This window comes from Oncorhynchus mykiss, chromosome 2, assembly GCF_013265735.2.
Source record: "Oncorhynchus mykiss isolate Arlee chromosome 2, USDA_OmykA_1.1, whole genome shotgun sequence".
Lineage (NCBI taxonomy): Eukaryota > Metazoa > Chordata > Actinopteri > Salmoniformes > Salmonidae > Oncorhynchus > Oncorhynchus mykiss.
In genome coordinates this window covers 55789524-55808487 of record NC_048566.1, presented here as the reverse complement: position 1 = coordinate 55808487, position 18964 = coordinate 55789524, and the positions used below count along the sequence as shown (strand labels likewise).

General features: G+C 44.2%; 1 protein-coding gene across 10 annotated transcripts in view; it reads right to left on the bottom strand.

Moving 5' to 3' along the window:
* myo9ab (myosin IXAb) overlaps positions 1-18964 on the bottom strand; it is a 226858-nt gene that overhangs the window by 11031 nt on the left and 196863 nt on the right. For all 10 annotated transcript variants that reach the window (XM_036950868.1, XM_036950837.1, XM_036950830.1 and 7 more), the window contains 9 exons: positions 14818-15032; positions 12769-12885; positions 10123-10311; positions 7454-7501; positions 7241-7352; positions 5257-5318; positions 1390-1582; positions 608-736; positions 201-306 (listed from right to left, as the gene is read on the bottom strand). In XM_036950868.1, the coding sequence (XP_036806763.1) occupies positions 201-306; positions 608-736; positions 1390-1582; positions 5257-5318; positions 7241-7352; positions 7454-7501; positions 10123-10311; positions 12769-12885; positions 14818-15032 (1171 nt within the window). The remainder of the gene's footprint in view (positions 1-200; positions 307-607; positions 737-1389; positions 1583-5256; positions 5319-7240; positions 7353-7453; positions 7502-10122; positions 10312-12768; positions 12886-14817; positions 15033-18964) is intronic.

The window sequence follows — 18964 nt, the reverse complement described above, 5'->3', positions numbered from 1 at the left end:
CAACCTCCCAATTATCCACCCTTCTCCCACGCACCCATTCATGGATTTAGAAGCATCGGCTTGGTGTATTGACTGGAGGGAGTTTCCGATAGTTAAGTCCATGACGGAAAGTGCACACTTTGGAAGAAGGGGACGGAGAATCGGGAGGCATCCAGTGAGTCTCCACATCCTGCTTCCCGTGGGGTAACGTGACCACTCACCTGACCAGGTGGAAGATGAGGCGCTCCAGGGTGCTCAGGTGGGTTCGGCTGAGCTGGTCAATCACAGAGTACACCCCACGGATCACTTCCCGCTTGTCTGGCTGGCCTGCGTGGGGGAAGCCACGTCATACAAAAAATATAATTACTTCCTGCTTTACTTCTATGGGTGCAGTCAACATGGCCGCCGGTGGCACCCGTCACCTTCTTGAAAGGGAATGTATGTTCTAGTATTTGTATTTCTATGCACACACAACATACCTTCATCCATTATATCATCGTCATATCTATTATATTATATCTACACCTTCGGGGCATCTATAAAATGGTACAGAGGCCACTTTTAACCATTACTACACAGTAACATTGTAACAAATACCAATGTGGTTACTTCTGACCCCAGTTCTTACCCATGGCTCGGAGGAACTCCTCGTAGAGTTCAAAGGTCATCAGAGGGTTGGGCAGGTCGCGGAGCCACTGTTTGAGCACGCTGGCAATGACATGGATGTTGTAATCGTCCAAGTTCATGCTGCTCACATCTGGAGTTGGAGGGCAATGGGAGACAAAATTCAAAGATTTTACTGAGTTACAGTTCATAGAAGGAAATCACTCAATTGAAATACATTCTTAGGCCCTAATCTATGGATTTCACGACTGGGCAGGGGCGCAGCCATGGGTGTGCCTGGGAGGGCATAGGCCCACCCACTGGAGAGCCAGGTCCAGCCAATCAGAGGGAGTTTTTCCACACAAAAGGGCTTTATTACAGACATAAATACTCCTCAGCACATCCCCCACTCTCTTTTATTTCAGCTCACGAAACATGGGACCAACACTTGACATGTTGCATTTATATTTTTTGTTCAGTATAAATATGACTTAAATACTATAGTTGGAGTAAACATTACAACTGTTAAACTCTTTGCTACGGACACAGTGCTTTCGATCCGGTAGTGTGAATACCTTGGACGTGGTGTCATGGGAACTGTTAACACAAGCTGTAATAGTAGTGGCAACAGCCTATTTTCATTCTAGGGCATACAGTTTCTAAAATAACCTCCCTGTATCCTGTCATTATATTAACCAATCAGAAAACCTATAGAGAGTGCGGTGACCACGGCTCTGTTGTCCCTCCCCGGTTTACAACATAACCCTACAATCTACGGTAACTGGAGCAGGACCCTGTCAATCACACCTGTGTCCAGCCCCTGCCGGAGCTCCTTGATCTTATTGGTGGAGCCAGACTTCCTGAAGATGCCCTCGGTGTAGAGGCCGTGCATCTCAATGTAGTTGATGAGCTTCTCCACCACCAGGGGCACTGTCCTCTCCTCGCTGGTCAGACGAGACAGCTCCACGCCAAACTGCCTGGACGACAGTTCCGGGTCGTACTACACACAGAAATAGAGAAAAACACACACGGATGGAAGGACGGACACACAGAAATAGAAGTTGAGAAGTACAGGCAAACAGAGGAATTTGTTTAGGCTATTTTACAGCTATTGTAGCTAGCTACTTCACATGCTGATACTGATGTTGGTTTTATTGTGTGTAGCTACACTTACTAGCTAGCCTGTGCTTCAGTTGTAAATCGGCAGGTGCCGAAACAAAAAGTGAGCGCGAGAGGGGGGTGATCTGGGGAGCTCTGAAGTACCGGAAGGCATAATAAACATTTTTTTTATAATAAAGTATTGCCTGCATAGGGTTGCCAACTTTCCCATATTAGCCGAGATGCCCCTTATATTGGGATAAATTAGTTTGTCCCATATGGGACCTCCCATGTCTCGTATATTCATCCAATCCCAGTATAGCGTAAACGCACCAATTCTGTTGTTGTTCGGCCGATTTGGCATATCAAGGAAATATGGATAAACCTTCAAAAAAGAAAGGACTGCAGCTACAACAAACAATGGGAGGCAAAAAAAAGACGTGGGTTAAACCCGTCAGTGGTGACTCGACGAAAGCTTTCTGTACTTCATGCCGTCGGGAATTCTCAATTGGCCACGGAGAGGAGAATGACCTAACTCAGCATGCGTCCACAGAAATGCACAAGAAGGCCGCACTAGCTAAAGGTGCTAGCAATATCGGTGCATTTTTCCTAACGTCTACTGTGGAAAAAACGGGAAAAAAATCGCTGCAAGTGAAGCCTCGTATGTGTACCATATGGTTACACACGGACTCGGCTACAACGGCACCGACTGTCTTGTTAAGCTCAAAGGTGCCTTTATTTCATGACTCAAATGTTGCGAAGAACGAAAGCTGAGATGATTATACAATTCATGTTTTAGGACCAAAGACAGGGATATTTTGGATGATCTGTCCCCGATCGAAGGTGAGCCCGTGCATTTCGCAGTGGCCAGTGACGCCACAAACAAGGGAAATAGAAACATGTTTCCAGTGTGAGTGAGATAATTCTCTGTCTGAGTGTAGTGCAAGTTACATGACTTTTATGAAGACCGTGATGAAACTGTAAATGGCATACATCAAGCTCTGATGAACTGTCTGGAAAAGCACGAACTGGATATTAGACACAGCACAGCCTATGCAGCAGATAACGCCAATGTCAACTTCAGGAAACACCACTCCGTTTTACCAGTTATTGAGCAGTGCCAACAATCGCATTCTGAAAGCTAATTGCCCAGCTCACATAGCTCATTATGCCTGGAAGCACGCCTGCGGTCAGCTGTCAGTGGATATTGAGACAATTGTTTTAAAGATCTACAGCGCTTCTCAGTATCTGCTTCCCGAAGAGAGGAACTGAGTGCATTTTTTTTGCCTTTGTTGACGTTGAGTGGCGTGAAATTCTGTGACATGTTTGCATCTTGGCTCTCTCTTCATCCAGCTGTCGATCGTCTCCTGCAAATCTGGCCAGCTCTTACTTCATACTTCATGATCCCTTGGGGAGACCTGTCCTGTGGCACTGAAGAGTATTTTTGAGTAGGAAGAAAAAAACGGAAGCTGCTGAGATTTTTCCACAACGCGGGGGTGTGTTTTTGAGCAACTCGTAAAAAAAACTGGAGGAAACAACACTCTGCATCACAGCTGTTTACTAGGAAGTCCAAAAGTTCAACATGAAGGTGCTTCAGCGGAAACAGAACAGCTTTTTTGGATGCCAGACCAAGCAGCTGATGGACAAACAAGTGTCAGCACAAAGGTCCAAGCGGCAACAGGACTTTGTGAAGTTCTATGACACTGTCATTACATACATTGACAAGTGGTTTGATTTCTCACCAGAACATTGTAATGGTGAAACTGATCGGCCTCTATGAGGAGCTCTCCTTCACTGACCTGGAGCAGGTGGTGGTGGCCCTCAAAATGACAGAGACAGTCAGTATGGACCAACTCTATGAGGAGCTCTCCTTCACTGACCTGGAGCAGGTGCTGGTTGCCCTCAAAATGACAGAGACAGTCAGTATGGACCAACTCTATGAAGAGTGTTGTGCCGGGAGGAAATACAGAAAGCCAGACAGGATGCCACAAAATCCACCAGTGAGAAGTGGGTGGCAGTTTTCCAAAACCTAGGGAAAGCCAACTTGATCAACATGTTCAGGATTGTCTCATTTGTCCTCAGTGTGCCAGGCTCAAATGCCTTTGTAGAGGATTCTCTCTCTGGTGACCATTTAATGGCCAGACTCCAGAAACAGTTGCAGCACAGTGACAAATCGGATCAAAAATGAACTTCAATATCTGTGATCTGTGACTTGTCATGTAAGGACTTCTCTCTGGCTATGCAAAAGGACAAAGAGGACTGTTGAATCAGTCAAGAGCAGCAAAAAATATCCATGGAAAAAGTAGACTGAGTGACTCATTCCCCTCTTTTCCTCTTTTGCATTTTAAATGTTTTTGTTTTTGTTTTTTTTGCTGTAAAGGTCCAAATTGTGATTTCTTTGATCATTTATTTTGAGGTTTATTCACATAAACTGTGTCATTATGTAAACTTAAGTAAAGCTATAGACTAAAATGGAATATAAACATGTCTTGCCTTTCCAATTGAATAAGAATATACAGTGTATATTCATTCACACAACACCATACCCACACCACATAGGTTTATAGGCCTAATCCTGGTGTAGTATTCTGAATGATTTAATTTCTTTCTGAACATACAGCAGTAGACTGCAGCACGGTTCCCACGGATATGATTCTATAAGGAAATAAATGACGAAGTGCTACGCTGGAGAGCTGCAGGCTCGTGTCTATCAGAGCAGAGGGAGGGGGAGAGATCATAGAAAGTAAATCTCATCATTGGGGCGGCAGCATTGACTAGTGGTTAGAGCATTGGACTAGTAACATTGGACTAGTAAAAGGTTGCAAGTTCAAATCCCCGAGCTGACAAGGTACAAATCTGTCGTTCTGCCCCTGAACAAGGCAGTTCCTAGGCCGTCATTGAAAATAAGAATTTGTTCTTAACTGATTCTGCCTATTTAAATAAAGGTAAAATAAATCCTAGCTCTGTGTGAGATAGACTAAAGATGTGCTTCTCTCTCTTCTCACGGCAACATGTTGGTCTCAAGGCTACAATGTAGAGCCAACCATGAGCCCAGGCCTGACCTTAATTCTTATCCGGCGCAGGCTGAAAATGTACGCTTTCACATTATGTTTTTTAAGGGGGGAGGAGGCAACTCGAATGAACCCTGATTGCTTTTTAAAAAAAAATTACATGGCAAACGGTGAAGATTATTTTTCATGCCACGAGACGCACAGGTTCCGGAACGAAACAGTCCAAAACTAAGAGGAGCCAAATTAAGCACTACCTAGCTAGCTAGCCAGCCCAAAGAGAGAGCATTGCATTATGGGTTTTGTAGTCGACTTGAGCTGCAACAGATTTCCTCAACGATTTTCACATTGCTACCAACCTTGTTATAACGACAACATTTGTTCATCATTTTTTTGATTGGTTTTCCCCATATTCGTGTTATTTAACACTGTTAATCATAGGAATTAGTGGTTTGGATGGATTATCCCTTTAAAAACTACATCATCCCTGCAAGTACTTAATTGTCTCTTGCCTGATACTCTATTCCTTCTTTACATTCTTAATCATGAATACACAATAGCCTCTTACCTTTTTGCTACATTTCGTGGTCATCCTAGAGCAGCACTTTCTATGGCAGGCGTACCGACACACTGCCGAAGAGGACACAAGAGTCAGACACTCTATCTCTATACCCTTACCCAACCTATCAACGCTAAGTCTCCAACTGTCAACAAGCAATCTGCATCCCCTAACCTTTAAGCAACGTTCTAGCAATGCTTCGTGTCCAACCACAACCCGTCATTCAACAAGCAGACCACAAAAGGCTTAAATATAGAGCAGGCAGTCTGGAGAGAGAAAGCTGCCAATGCCTGTGCTCGAGTGAACATTAGAGAGCGGATGGAGAGGAGATAGATTTATGAGAACAGCTGGACACAATTTGATTACAGACACTTAAGAGGCAGCACAGGAAGAGGGTGTGTGTGTGTGTGTGTGTGGAGTGGAGTGGAAGGGTGGTAGCGTGTGTGTGTGTGGAGTGGAGTGGAGTGGAAGGGTGGTAGTGTGTGTGTGTGTGTGTGTGGGGGGGGGGGGTTGTACATGTGTGTGTATGTAATGGTGGGAGTCTGTGTGTGTTTGTATATATCAGTGGAGGCTCCTCCTCAGAGGAAGGGGAGGACCATCCTACTCAGTCAATTTCAGAAAAATGGAAATAGTGAAACATTTAACAAGTTTAGATACAACTATACTAAATATATTCACGTAACAGAAAAGTATTCACACCTTTTACTTTTTCCACATTTTGTTGTGTTACAGCCTGAATTTAAAATTGATAACATTTAGATTTTGTGTCACTGGCCTACACACAATACCCCATAATGTCAAAGTGGAATAATGTTTCATTTTTAAAAAACAAATTAATAAAAAAATAAAAAGCTGAAATGTCTCGAGTCAAGTATTCAACCCTTTTCTTCATATTTTCAAGTATGGTGGTGGCTGCATTATATTATGGGTAGCTTGTCATCGGCAAGGACTGGGGAGATTTTTTGGGAGGCGATGAAAAGAAACAGAAACGAGCTAAGCATAGGCAAAACTCCTCCAGGAAAACTTGAATCAGTCTGTTTTCCAACAGTAGACAAATTCACCGTTCAGCAGGACAATAACTTAAAACACAAGGCCAAATAAACACTGGAGTTGCTTACCAAGACGACATTGAATGTTCCCGAGTGGCCTAGTTACAGTTTTGACTTAAATTGTGTTGAAAATCTATGGCAAGACTTGAAAATGGCAGTCTAGCGATGATCAACAACCACCTTGACAGAGCTTGAAGAATTTTTAAAAGGAATAATGGTCAAATATTGTACAATCCAGGTGTACAAAGCCCTTAAGAGACTTACCCGGGAAGACTCATTGCTGTAATCGTTGCCAAAGGTGATTCTAACATGTATTGGCTCAGGGGGTTGAATACTTCTCTAATCAAGATATTACTATTTAATTTTCCATAAATTCTTAAAACATTTGACTTTTTCTTCCATTTCGACAGAGTATTTTGTTTAGATTGTTGACAACAAAAAAAGACAATCAAATCCAGTTTAATCCACCTTTGTAACAACAAAATGTGGGAAAAGTCAAGGGATGTGAATACTTTGTGAAGGCAGTGTATATCAAATCAAATCGAACTTGTCACAAATGCGCCGAATACAAAAGGTACCTTACCGAGAAATGCTTACTTACAAGCCCCTAACCAACAACGCATTTAGAAGAAAATAGAGTTAAGAAGTATTTACTAAATAAACTAAAGTAAAAAAATCTAAAAAGTAACAATAAAATAACAATGAGGGGGATACAGGGGATACCGGTACCGAGTCAATGTGCTGGGGTACAGGTTAGTCGAGGTCATTTGTACATGTAGGTAGGTGTAAAGTGACTATGACTAGATCATAAAACAGCGAGTAGCAGCAGTGTAAAAACAAACAAAGAGAACAGTCTATGACTTGGGTGACTGGAGTCATTGGCCATTTTTTTGTGTGGAGTGTAAGTGTGGAGTGGAACTGTTAATGTGTGTGTGTGAACTCACGTTTGCAAACGCAGGCCCGGTCCATCATCCAGATAAGAGAGGAGCAGTATTCGCAGTAGGTGGGGATGCTGTACTGGGTGGACTTGAAGATGTGCCCATTGTGCTCCTCAACCTACAGAGGGTGATAGAGGGGCTCAACTCAGTTTGCCATAAAGATAGAGCCATCAAATGCATTACAAAGCGTAGAGATACGGTATAGAATATAGTACTCACAATGTCAGGTTCCTTTTTCCTCCTCTTCTTGCGTTCTGGTTTGGGGGCCTAAGAGAACAGGAGACAGACAGACCAGTGACTAGTCCCATCAGGCCTTCGCCCATCAAGCCTTCGCCCACCCATCCATCCAACATGCCATGCACCCACCCATACATCCAACACAGTGTTAATGTTGGCAATCTTTTTTTTACATTTAGTCTAGTCTTCATCATTTTGACTAAAATATCACTTAGTCACATTTTTGGTCATTTAAATAACGACTAGGTGTAGTTATTGTTAAAAATGACGAAAACATTGGGCCATTTTTGTAAACTAAACGCCCTTCATTTGTCACATTTGAGTCAAATCGCATTTGTATTGCCTCGTTAACCTATAGTATGCACAAATCACTGACTTCCATGTGCACACACATACATAGCCGTGTCCTACCAACATATTTTTCTGCATAACATCCTATTCTCTTCCCAACAGCAGACATATGACAAACACATCTAGGAATATATACAAATGATCTAGCCATGTACATTCCTAATTCAGCCTACATAAATATTGCACAATAAATACACAACAAACTGACACATACAAGCACAGAGACAGAGCGAGAGAGAGAAGCACAATCACCAGATGGTTGGTGCCGCAAAGCAGTATGGGGCTGCACCTCAGTCGCATCATTGCCTTTGGTTATCAACGTTCCACGGACGCCGAAGCCACATTGATGTCCAAAAGTAGAACGACAGCTAATGACCGTTTCGCCCAGTGATGTAGTCAAGTCACTAAACCTAGAGTCCGAATCGAGTCCCAAGTCCCCTGTGCTCAAGTCCGAGTCCCCAATGGTCGAGTCCCTATGGCTGGAGTCCTGGTCCAAGTGCTGAGTCACTAGGTCCACATTGACTCAAAATAAAGTTATTTAACCAGTCCAAAGGCACCTAAACACTGCCAGACCATAGTGTAGTGGCAAGAGGAATTTAGTCAATAAATTGTTTGCTATCTCTTACTTTCTTTGTGTGCCACCAAATGTTTACGTTATAGGCTACTGGTAATGTTAGTAGGGGCCACGTTCCATTGCAAAACTTTCTTGATGTTGCAGATGGAATTCCATGAATAGAGCCAATGTTATTCCCCGGGGAGAACGACTGCCCCCGCGCTCATTGAAGCCACAGAAGTTCAAGGCCGACCACGGTACTTCAGGCATTGTTAGCAGAAAACAGGATCCCGCGTGATAGTGAATAGGCAAATGGCGATCTTCGTGGTCAACCTTTGTGTAAATAAATACAACATTCGAAGACAATCATGGTACCATTAATTGCTTCTAATACACCAGATGTATGTCCTTGAACCGATTATTTTAAAAATAATCAAACACAGAAGACGTTTTAAGGATAATTGAGTTGCTAATGGCAGCCTACAGAGCCTATCTGAACGTTCCAAAATGTTGCATCCTGCTGTACGCGGCCCAGTAGCCTAAAACGGTTAAGTAGCCTAGTTCTACAATGGCCAGCAATATGCTTTATGAATGTAAAACACGACCCACCAATGTACGATAGAAACAAAGAAACAGCATTATGGGCATTATGGGTCTTTTGAATGGTAATCTCTCAAGCCATTTTCTCTGAGCGAAAGAGGGAGACGTGGCTACAGAATCTGGCTATGAAATGCAGTGGAGAAAGTAGGAGGGTTGAGCGAGATTACAAAATCAAAGACAGACTACTTCTCTATACTGAAGTGAGAGAAAAACATACCTAGACTGTTTTTTTTTCTCTCTTAAACTCAATGCTGCTATTGTTTCAAATTTCGTGAAGCAGCTTGTGTTTTTTATACCCCTTTTTCTCCCCAATTGGTAGTTACAATCTTGTCTCATCGCTGCAACTCCCGTCTGGACTCGGGGAGAGGCGACAGTCGAGAGCCGTGCGTTCTCCGAAACACAACCCAACCAAGCCACAATGCCCACTTAACCCGGAAGCCAGCCGCACCAATGTGTCGGAGGAAACACCGTGCACCTGGCGACATTGTCAGCATGCACTGCGCCCAGCCCGCCACAGGAGTCGCTAGTGCGCGATGGGACAAGGACATCCCTGCCGGCCAAACCCTCCCCTAACCCGGACGACGCTGGGCCAATTATGCGGCGCACAATAGGTCACCCGGTCGCGACCGGCTGTGACAGAGCCTGGACTCGAACCCAGAATCTCTAGTGGCACAGCTAGCACTGCGATGCAGTGCCTTAGACTACGCCACTCGGGAGGCCCTAGCTTGTGTTTGTTAACCAGGCAAAGGGTAGCTATTTAGAAGGCTGGTGGTGATTGGTTTGCTACAGGGAAGCAAGAAAGTTGCCTGCACAATGTGTATAATCGAAAGCAGGGCCGGAGCGGCGCCTGTCTGCCTACACCCCCTTGCCTACTCCCCTGCAGCTCACCAGCTGATGTAGGCTGTGTGTGCCGGGTGTCGCATGTCCTTCGCACTGCTGTCACTATTTCTGTTGACAAAATGAACACTGATCCAACATGCCATGCATCAGCTTGTAAGACTGCTATAGGATTTCCATCTCAAATGGGACTGACCTGTCGAAGCACATTCTAAAAAAACAACACACACGCATTGACACATGTACGGACGCAAGCACACCCACCCAGCCAGCCAGCCAAAATCCTTCCACCCGCTCACACAAACCCTACCTTGCCGATGGTGCTGTCCATGGGCTTGTACTCGGTCATGAACTCATCCAGGAAGACCTTGAAGGTGTTGACCCAGACCTTGACCGGCGACTCGCTCCAGTCCCTCTGCTCCAGCCGCATGCTCTTCTCCAGGATGTGTTCAAACAGGGCGTACAGGTCCTTATAGCGGATACTCTTACCGTCATCCATCTGGAGGAGAGGGAAAGGGGGAGGAGGAAGAGATGGGGGGGGATTGGGATGAGGGAACGAGGAGAAGAAGATATTAGCGGGAAAAAAGCCCATATGTGTTACTGCAAAGAGTTTTGAGATCTTGTGAGAGAGTGTTATAATGCAATTGATGACAGTACTACCGTCTAAAGTAGTATGGGACAGGCAGAGATGAGGAGGAAAGTAGTAGTGAGGGAGGCAAGATTACAAAAATCGATTCATGTGCTACAATACAGTCAGCCACTGTCCAAGTAAAAATGCATCCGTGGTCACTGACGGTTGTGATTGGGGTGCCCAGTACCTTGAGGCCCACTGTAAAAGTGATCGTGACCAGTGCCCAAGAAAACCAAGGTGGCATGGCCAAATGACTATCGCCCCATCGCACTTTCATCATGAAATGCTTTGAGAGGTTGGTCATGGCCCACATCAAGGCCAGCATGCCAGGCACACAGGACCCACTCCAATTTTCTCTTTGGACAAGAGGAACACCTATGTGAGAATGCTGTTCATTGAGTACAGTTCAGCATTCAACACTATTGTTCTTTCCAAGCTTGTCACCAAGTACAGAGCCCTGGGTCTGGGCAGTACCCTCTACAACTGGATCCTGAAGTTCCTGATGGGCAGATCACAGGCTGTGAGGATTGGCAATACCTCCTCCACACTGACTCTTTACACAGGGTTGTGTCCTCAGCCCTCTGCTGTACACCCTGTTCAGATACGACTGCGTGGCTTTGCACGGCACCAACTCCATCATAAAGTTTGCTGACAAAACCACGGTTGTAGGCCTGATAACCAACAACGACGAGTCAGCCTATAGGGTGGAGGTAAGTGTTTGTGGTGCTAGAACAACAACCCCTCCCTCAACATCAGCAAAACGAAGGAATTGATTGTTGACTTCAGGAAGCAGAAGAGGGAACACGCCCTGGTCCACATCAACGGGACTGCAGTAGAGCGAGTCAGCAGTTTTTAGTTCCTCTGCGTCCACCGAGGACTTGCCATGGACCAACAACACCACCACTCTTGTCAAGAGGGTGCAACAGCGTCTCTATTTCCTAAGGTGGCTGAAGAATATTGGCATGCCACCCCCGGGTCCTCTCCAAATACTACAGCTGCACCATTGAGAGCGTCTCGACCGGTGGCATCGTGGCCTGCTCCGTAGAAACAAATACTACACTTTTTACTACACATAGGTGAATTTGTCCCAATACTTTTGGTCCCCTAAAATAAGGGGACTATGTACAAAAAGGTCTGTAATTTCTAAACGGTTCACCCGATATGGATGGAAAATACCCTCAAATTAAAGCTGACAGTCTGCACTTCAACCTCATAGTCATTGTATCATTTCAAATCCAAAGTGCTCGAGTACAAAGCCAAAACACAAAATGTGTCACTGTCCCAATAAAAACTCACTTTATTTGGCCACTTCAGCTGTGATACAAATCTTATCAAAATATGGGCTAGGCTACATGACACGATGCATGCAACTATGATTTGAAAACGTTTGGGAAAAAATGCATGCGTTGTTTCTTGCCTTAGACTGCACAGAAACAGTGATACAATTCTCACCTATCAGACTATTCTGAATTTAAACTAGACTTTACATATACTAAATAATATGTGTGTGAAATTAGTTTGATTTAGAATGGACCAAGCAAAAGGAGGATGCTTTTCCTACAGTTTATTTTCATGCCAGCCAGGTAGGCTACTCAGGTTGTAAAGGAAAGCAATGTGCTTAATATTAGGAAAGTTGAGAAATAAATATAGCAAGCCTATAGAAAGCTGATGGTATCCTCCTCTTTTTAAAAGAGGCCATCAAACGCCTATAGAAATGTTGCGCAACATGGGCTTACAGGCACATTTTATTCCATGCATCAACCAGCTATGAGGAGTTGGCTCTTTATACACATGAGGTGATCCTACTCCGCTCAAACTGTGAATGCCAGGGCTCTCATGAAGTGTCCGATTTGATTTTCCATTGCATTTACATTGATGACAGAATGATTAAAGGGACAATATAGCGCTGAGTATCAGGCCGCTAGAAAGTTTCGTAGCCTTCTAATGACCAACAGCGGGCATCAGAGCGCATTTTTGGAGAAGCCTAGTTACCGTGACTCAACGGTCATGTTGAATGTGACGGCGGTCATGACACGTGACTGCCAGTGTGGCAGAAATACAGTCACCGTAACAGCCCTACTAACGTGTAATCACTGTACTATAAACTGTGCCTTCCTATATTATACTTATACTAAAATGTTTATTCTATTCTACTGAGCCATTAACTTTATGTTCATATTCTAATCTTTTGTTATTTCTTATTACTGTTGTGAAGGAACCTGCAAGTAAGCATTTTGTTGGACGGTGTATACCATGTGTATCCTGTACATACCTGTACATACATCAAACTTGAAATGACAGCGAAACAACCATAGTGGTACTCACAGCCAGAGCAGTCGAGTAGGAGTTGAATATGTTGAGGCGGAACTCCTTCAGAGCCTTCTTGAAGACCACGTCCACCAAGGTGTCCTTCTTGCCGTCCTCAGAGTCCAGGTCATTGATCTATGTGGTACAATAAATGGTCATAATAAATGCAGGTTTCCTTCATCAAACTCATCAAATGCTGTAGTCTCCAAAACCTAAAGTATGCTGCTGTTGTATAAATATGTGACTATCGTATTATACGGTATAGTACAATACAGCACTGCTGTAGCATTCTGGTGTGTGTGTGTGTGTGAGACATTGGTCTCGCACAGTCGCACACAGTGTCTGTGTGTGTGCACGGGTTTACATCACGCTGTTGCAGCCTGGTATAGCAGCCACAGGACCAAAAACAGCGGAGAAGTTGAGCCTCACGCTACAACGACCCATTATGCTGTTTACTGTCTGCATCTGCAACCGATCGCTGAGTCCACCTTTAATGATGAAGTCATTTACACGACTGCATTTGAGAATACGTGAATGTTGGTGAATGTACAATTCATTCGGAAAAATTCAGACCCCCGTGACTTTCTCCACATTTTGTTACGTTACAGCCGTATTCTATAATTGAATAATTTGCTTTTTTCCCCCCCATCATCAATCTATACACAATAGCCCATAATGACAAAACAAAAACATGTTTTTAGAAATGTTTGCTCATTTATATTTTTAAAAACCCTGTTTTTAGAAATGTTTGCTCATTTATATATTAAAAAAACCTGAAATATTACATTTACATAAGTATTCATAGCCTTTACTCAGTACTTTGTAAAGCACCTTCGGCAGAGATTACAGCCTTGAGTCCTCTTGGGTATGATGCTAGAATCTTGGCAGACCTGTATTTGGGGAGTTTCCCCCGTTCTTCCTGGCAGATCCTCTCAAGCTCTGTCAGGTTGGACGGGGAGCGTTGCTGCACAGGTATTTTCAGGTCTCTCCAGAGATGTTTGATCGGGTTCAAGTCCGGGCTCTGGCTTGAACCCACCATGCTTCAGCATTGGGATGGTTCCAGGTTTCCTCCAAACTTGATGCTTGGCATTCAAGCCAAACAGTTACATTTTGGTTTCATCAGAACAGAGAATCTAGTTTCTCATGGTCTGACAGTCTTTAGGTGCCTTTTGGCAAATTCCAAGCGTTTTTTTTTTTCCCCAGGTGCCTTTTAATGAGGAGTGGCTTCCGTCTGGCCACTCTACCATAGAGGCCTGATTGGTGGAGTGCTGCAGAAATGGTTGTCCTTCTGGAAGTTCCCTGACCAAGGCCCTTCTCCCCTGATTGCTCAGTTTGGCCAGGCCACCAGCTCTAGGAAGAGTCTTGGTGGTTTCATACTTCTTTCATTTAAGAATGATGGAGGCCACTGTGTTCTTGGGGACCTTCAATGCTGCAGAACTTTTTTGGTACCCTTCCCCAGATCGGTGCCTCAACACAATCCTGTCTCTGAGCTCAACGGATAATTCCTTCGACCTCATGGCTTCGTTTTTGCTCTGACATGCACTGTCAACTGTGGGACCTTATATAGACAGGTGTGTGCCTTTCCAAATCATGTCCAATCAATTGAATTTTCCACAGCTGGACTCCAAATCAGGTTGTAGAAACATTTCAAGGGTGATCAATTGAAACAAGATGCACATGAGCTCAATTTCGAGTCTCACAGCAAAAGGTCTGAATACCTATGTAAATAAGGTATCTGTTTTTTAAATTTGTAATACATTTGCAGAAATGTCTAAACCTGTTTTCACTTTGTCATTATTGATTATTGTGTGTAGATTGATGAGGATTTTTATTTTATCTAATCCATTTTAGAATAAGGCTGTAACGAAACAACATTTTGAAAAAGGGAGGGGGTCTGAATACTTTCTGAACGCACTGTATGTGTACACTTCTGTATGTGTGAGCGTGCATCTCTATGTGTGTGTATTGTGTATCATCTTAAATTAGGAAACCAACAGTTTTCTGTAGTGCCCTGTGCATTAACTTGAGAGTGTTTGTAAGACAGACAGGTATACATAGTCTGTCTACCTTCTTCATGAGGAAGTCATTCATGCTCCTGTAGTCATGGGCGTTGGTGAGGATGTGCAGAGCATCGTTCTGCCACTGGGCAGGCTCTAGGGCCACGCTGCTGATCTTGACGCTGCGTCTCCGCCTCACTTTGGGAGAGGGGTCCTTGTTCTCCTTGGAATCCCGGCCCCTGGTTGCAGTCAGGTCGGGACTGTGGGGGGGAGATGACGTGCCATCTTGACCCACAAAGCACAGAGAGACAAAGACACAGTAACGGTGTTGTAAAGACAATTGTTTTGGTTTTCTATTCAGTTGTATTTTTTAACAGCACGTCACCTGTGCCACTAGAGGCAGCAAAGCTCTAGATCACCTTTAATCCACAATCAAAAACACATACAAGGCTCTTCCTCACCCTCCCTTTGACAAATATGACCAAAAACTTTATCCTCCTGATACCTGATTACAAGCAAAAACTCTTAACTCAAAAAGTACCACTGACGCACTCAATGTGGAAGTGGCCCGATGAAGCGGATGCTAAGCTGCAGGACTGCTTCGCTAGCACAGACTGGAATGTGTTCATTGATAACATTGAAGAGTTCACCACATCAAGTCACCGGCTTCACTAATAAGTGCATTGATGACGTCATCCCCACAGTGACTGTACGTACATATCCCAAAAAGCTGCCGCTTTCAAGGAGTGGGACACTAACCCAGAAGCTTAGAAGAAATCCAGCTACAACCTCCGTCGAGCCATCAAACACACAAATGTTAATACGGGACTAAGATCGAAATCCTACCATGCCGGCTCTGACACTCGTTGGATGTGGCAGGGCTTGCAAACTATCACAGATTACAATGGAAAACCAAGCCGCGAGCCGCCCATTGACGTGAGCCTACCAGGCAAGCTAAATGCCTTCTATGCTCGCTTCGAGGGAACCATCACTGAACCATACATGAGAGCACTAGCAGTTCCGGATGAAGTTGTGTTATCTCGCTCTCCTTAGCCGATGTGAATAGAACATTTAAATAGGTTAACATTCACAAAGCCGTGGGCCGGACAGATTACCAGGAAGTGTACTTCGGGGCATGCGCTGACCAGATGGCGGGTGTCTTCAGTGACATTTTCAACATCTTCCTAACGCAGTCTGAAATAACTACATGTTTCAAGCAGACCACCATAGTCCCTGTGACCAAGAATGCCAAGATATCTTGTCTAAATGACTATAGCGCCGTAGCACTCATCTGTAGCCATAAAGTGCTTTGAAAGACTGGTCATGGCTCACATCAACACCATCATCCAAGACACCTTGGACCCACTCCAATTTGCATACCGCCCCAACAGATCCACAGATGACACAATTCCTTTCGCACCCTATACGAGCCTCTCCCACCTGGACAAGAGGAACACCTATGTTAGAACGGTGTTCATTGACTACAGCTCAGTGTTCCAACACCATAGTGCCCTCCAAGCTCATCACTAAGCACAGAACCCTAGGACTGAACACCTCCCTCCGCAATTGGCCCTGACGGGCCACCCCAGGTGGTGAGGGTGGGCAACACCACATCCACCAAGCTGACCCTCAACACGGGGGCCCCACTGGGGTGTGTGCTTAGTCTTCTCCTGTGTTCCCTGTTCACCCACAACTGCGTGGCTGCGCACGACTCCAACACCATCATTATAAGCTTGCTGACGACACGACAGTGGTAGGCCTGATCACCGACAACGATGAGACCGCCTATAAAGAGAAGGGCAGTGACCTGGCAGTGTGGTGCCAGGACAACAACCTCTCCCCTCAACGTCAGCAAGACAAACTAGCTGATTGTGGACTACAGGAAATTGAGGGCCGAGCACGCCCCCATGCACATCAACAGGGCTGCAGCGGAGCAGGTCGAGAGCTTCAAAATCCTTGGTTTCCACATCACTAAGGAAACATTTATTTATTATACATTTTGTTTTCCTTATTTTACCAGGTAAGTTGACTGAGACATTCACATTTACAGCAACGACCTGGGGAAAAGTTACAGGGGAGAGAGGGGTGAACCAATTGTAAGCTGTAAAATAACATGGTCCATACACACCAGCAGTTGTGAAGACACGACAATGGCTCTTCCCCCTCAGGGGGTAGTTCGTACGCACCCAGTAAATCACTAGGGCTGAGCTCCTTGCCATCCAGGACTTCTATACCAGGCGGTGTCAGAGAGAGGCCCTACAAATTGTCAAAGTCTCCAGCTACCCAAGCCACAAACTGTTCTCTCTGCTACCACATGGCAAGCGGTACCGATGTACCAAGTCTGGAACCAACAGGTCCCTGAACAGCTTCAAGACATGACTACTAAATAGTTAAACAAACAGATACCCTTTTTGTGCTAACTCTATGACTCATCACATACGCTGCTGTTACTGGTCAATACCTATTCTGTTGCCTAGTCACTTCACCCCTACCTATATGAACATACAGTTGAAATCAGAACTTTACATACACTTAGGTTGGAGTCATTAAAACATGTTTTTCAACCACTCCACACATTTCTTGTTAACAAACTATAGTTTTGGCAAGTCAGTTAGGACATCTACTTTGTACTTAATTTTTCCAATAATTGTTTACAGTCAGATTATTTCACTTACAATTCACTGTATCACAATTCTAGTGGGTCAGAGGTTTACATACACTAAGTTGACTGTGCCTTTAAACAGCTTGGAAAATTCCAGGAAACGATGTCATGGCTTTAGAAGCTTCTGATAGGCTAATTGACATCATTTGAGTCAATTGGAGGTGTACCTGTGGATATATTTCAAGGCCTACCTTCAAGCTCAGTGTTTGACATCATGGGAAAATCAAAAGAAATCAGCCAAGACTTCAGAAAAAGAATTGTAGACCTCCACAAGTCAGCTTCATACTTGGGAGCAATTTCCAAACGCCTGAAGGTCCCACGTTCATCTGTACAAACAATAGTACGCAAGTATAAACACCATGGGACCACGTAGCCGTCATACCGCTCAGGAAGGAGATGAGTTCTGTCTCCGAGAGATGAACGTACTTTGGTGCGAAAAGTGCGAAACAATCCCAGAACAACAGCAAAGGACCTTGTGAAGATGCTGGAGGAAACAGGTACAAAAGTATCTATATCCACAGTAAAACATTAACATAACCTGATAGGCAGGTCAGCAAGGAAGAAGCCACTGCTCCAAAACACCCATAAAAAAAACAGACTACGGTTTGCACATGGGGACAAAGATCGTACTCTTTGGAGAAATGTTCTCTGGTCTGATGAAACAAAAATAGAACTGTTTGGCCATAATGACCATCGTTATGTTTGGAGGAAAAATGCTTGCAAGCCGAAGAACACCATCTCAACCGTGAAGCACGGGGGTGGCAGCCTCATGTTGTGGGGGTGCTTTGCTGCAGGAAGGACTGGTGCACTTCACAAAACAGATGGCATCATGAGGATGGAAAATTATGTGGATATATTGAAGAAACATCTCAAGACGTACGTCAGGAAGTTAAAGCTTGGTTGCAAATGGGTCTTCCAAATGGACAATGACCCCAAGCATACTTCCAAAGTTGTGGCAAAATGGCTTAAGGACAACAAAGTCAAGGTATTGGAGAGGCCATCACAAAGCCCTGACCTCAATCCTATAGAATATTTGTGTGCAGAACTGAAAAAGCTTGTGCGAGCAAGGAACCCTACAAACCTGACTCAGTTTCACCAGCTCTGTCAGGAGGAATGGGCCAAAATGTACCCAACGTATTGTGGGATGCTTGTAGAAGGCTACCCAAAATGTTTGACCCAAGTTAAACAATTTATAGCCAATGCTACCAAATACTAATTTAGTGTATGTAAACTACTGACCCACAGGCAATGTGATGAAAGAAATAAAAGCTGAAATAAATCACTCAACTATTATTCTGACATTTCACATTCTTAAAATAAAGTGGTGATCCTAACTGACCTAAGACAGGGAATTTTGACTAGAATTAAATGTCAGGAATAGTGAAAAACTGAGTGTAAATGTATTTGTGTAAGGTGTATGTCAACTTTGACTTCACCTGTATATACAGTGGGGCAAAAAAGTATTTAGTCAGCCACCAATTGTGCATGTTCTCCCACTTAAAAAGATGAGGCCTGTAATTTTCATCATAGGTACACTTCAACTATGAAAGACAAA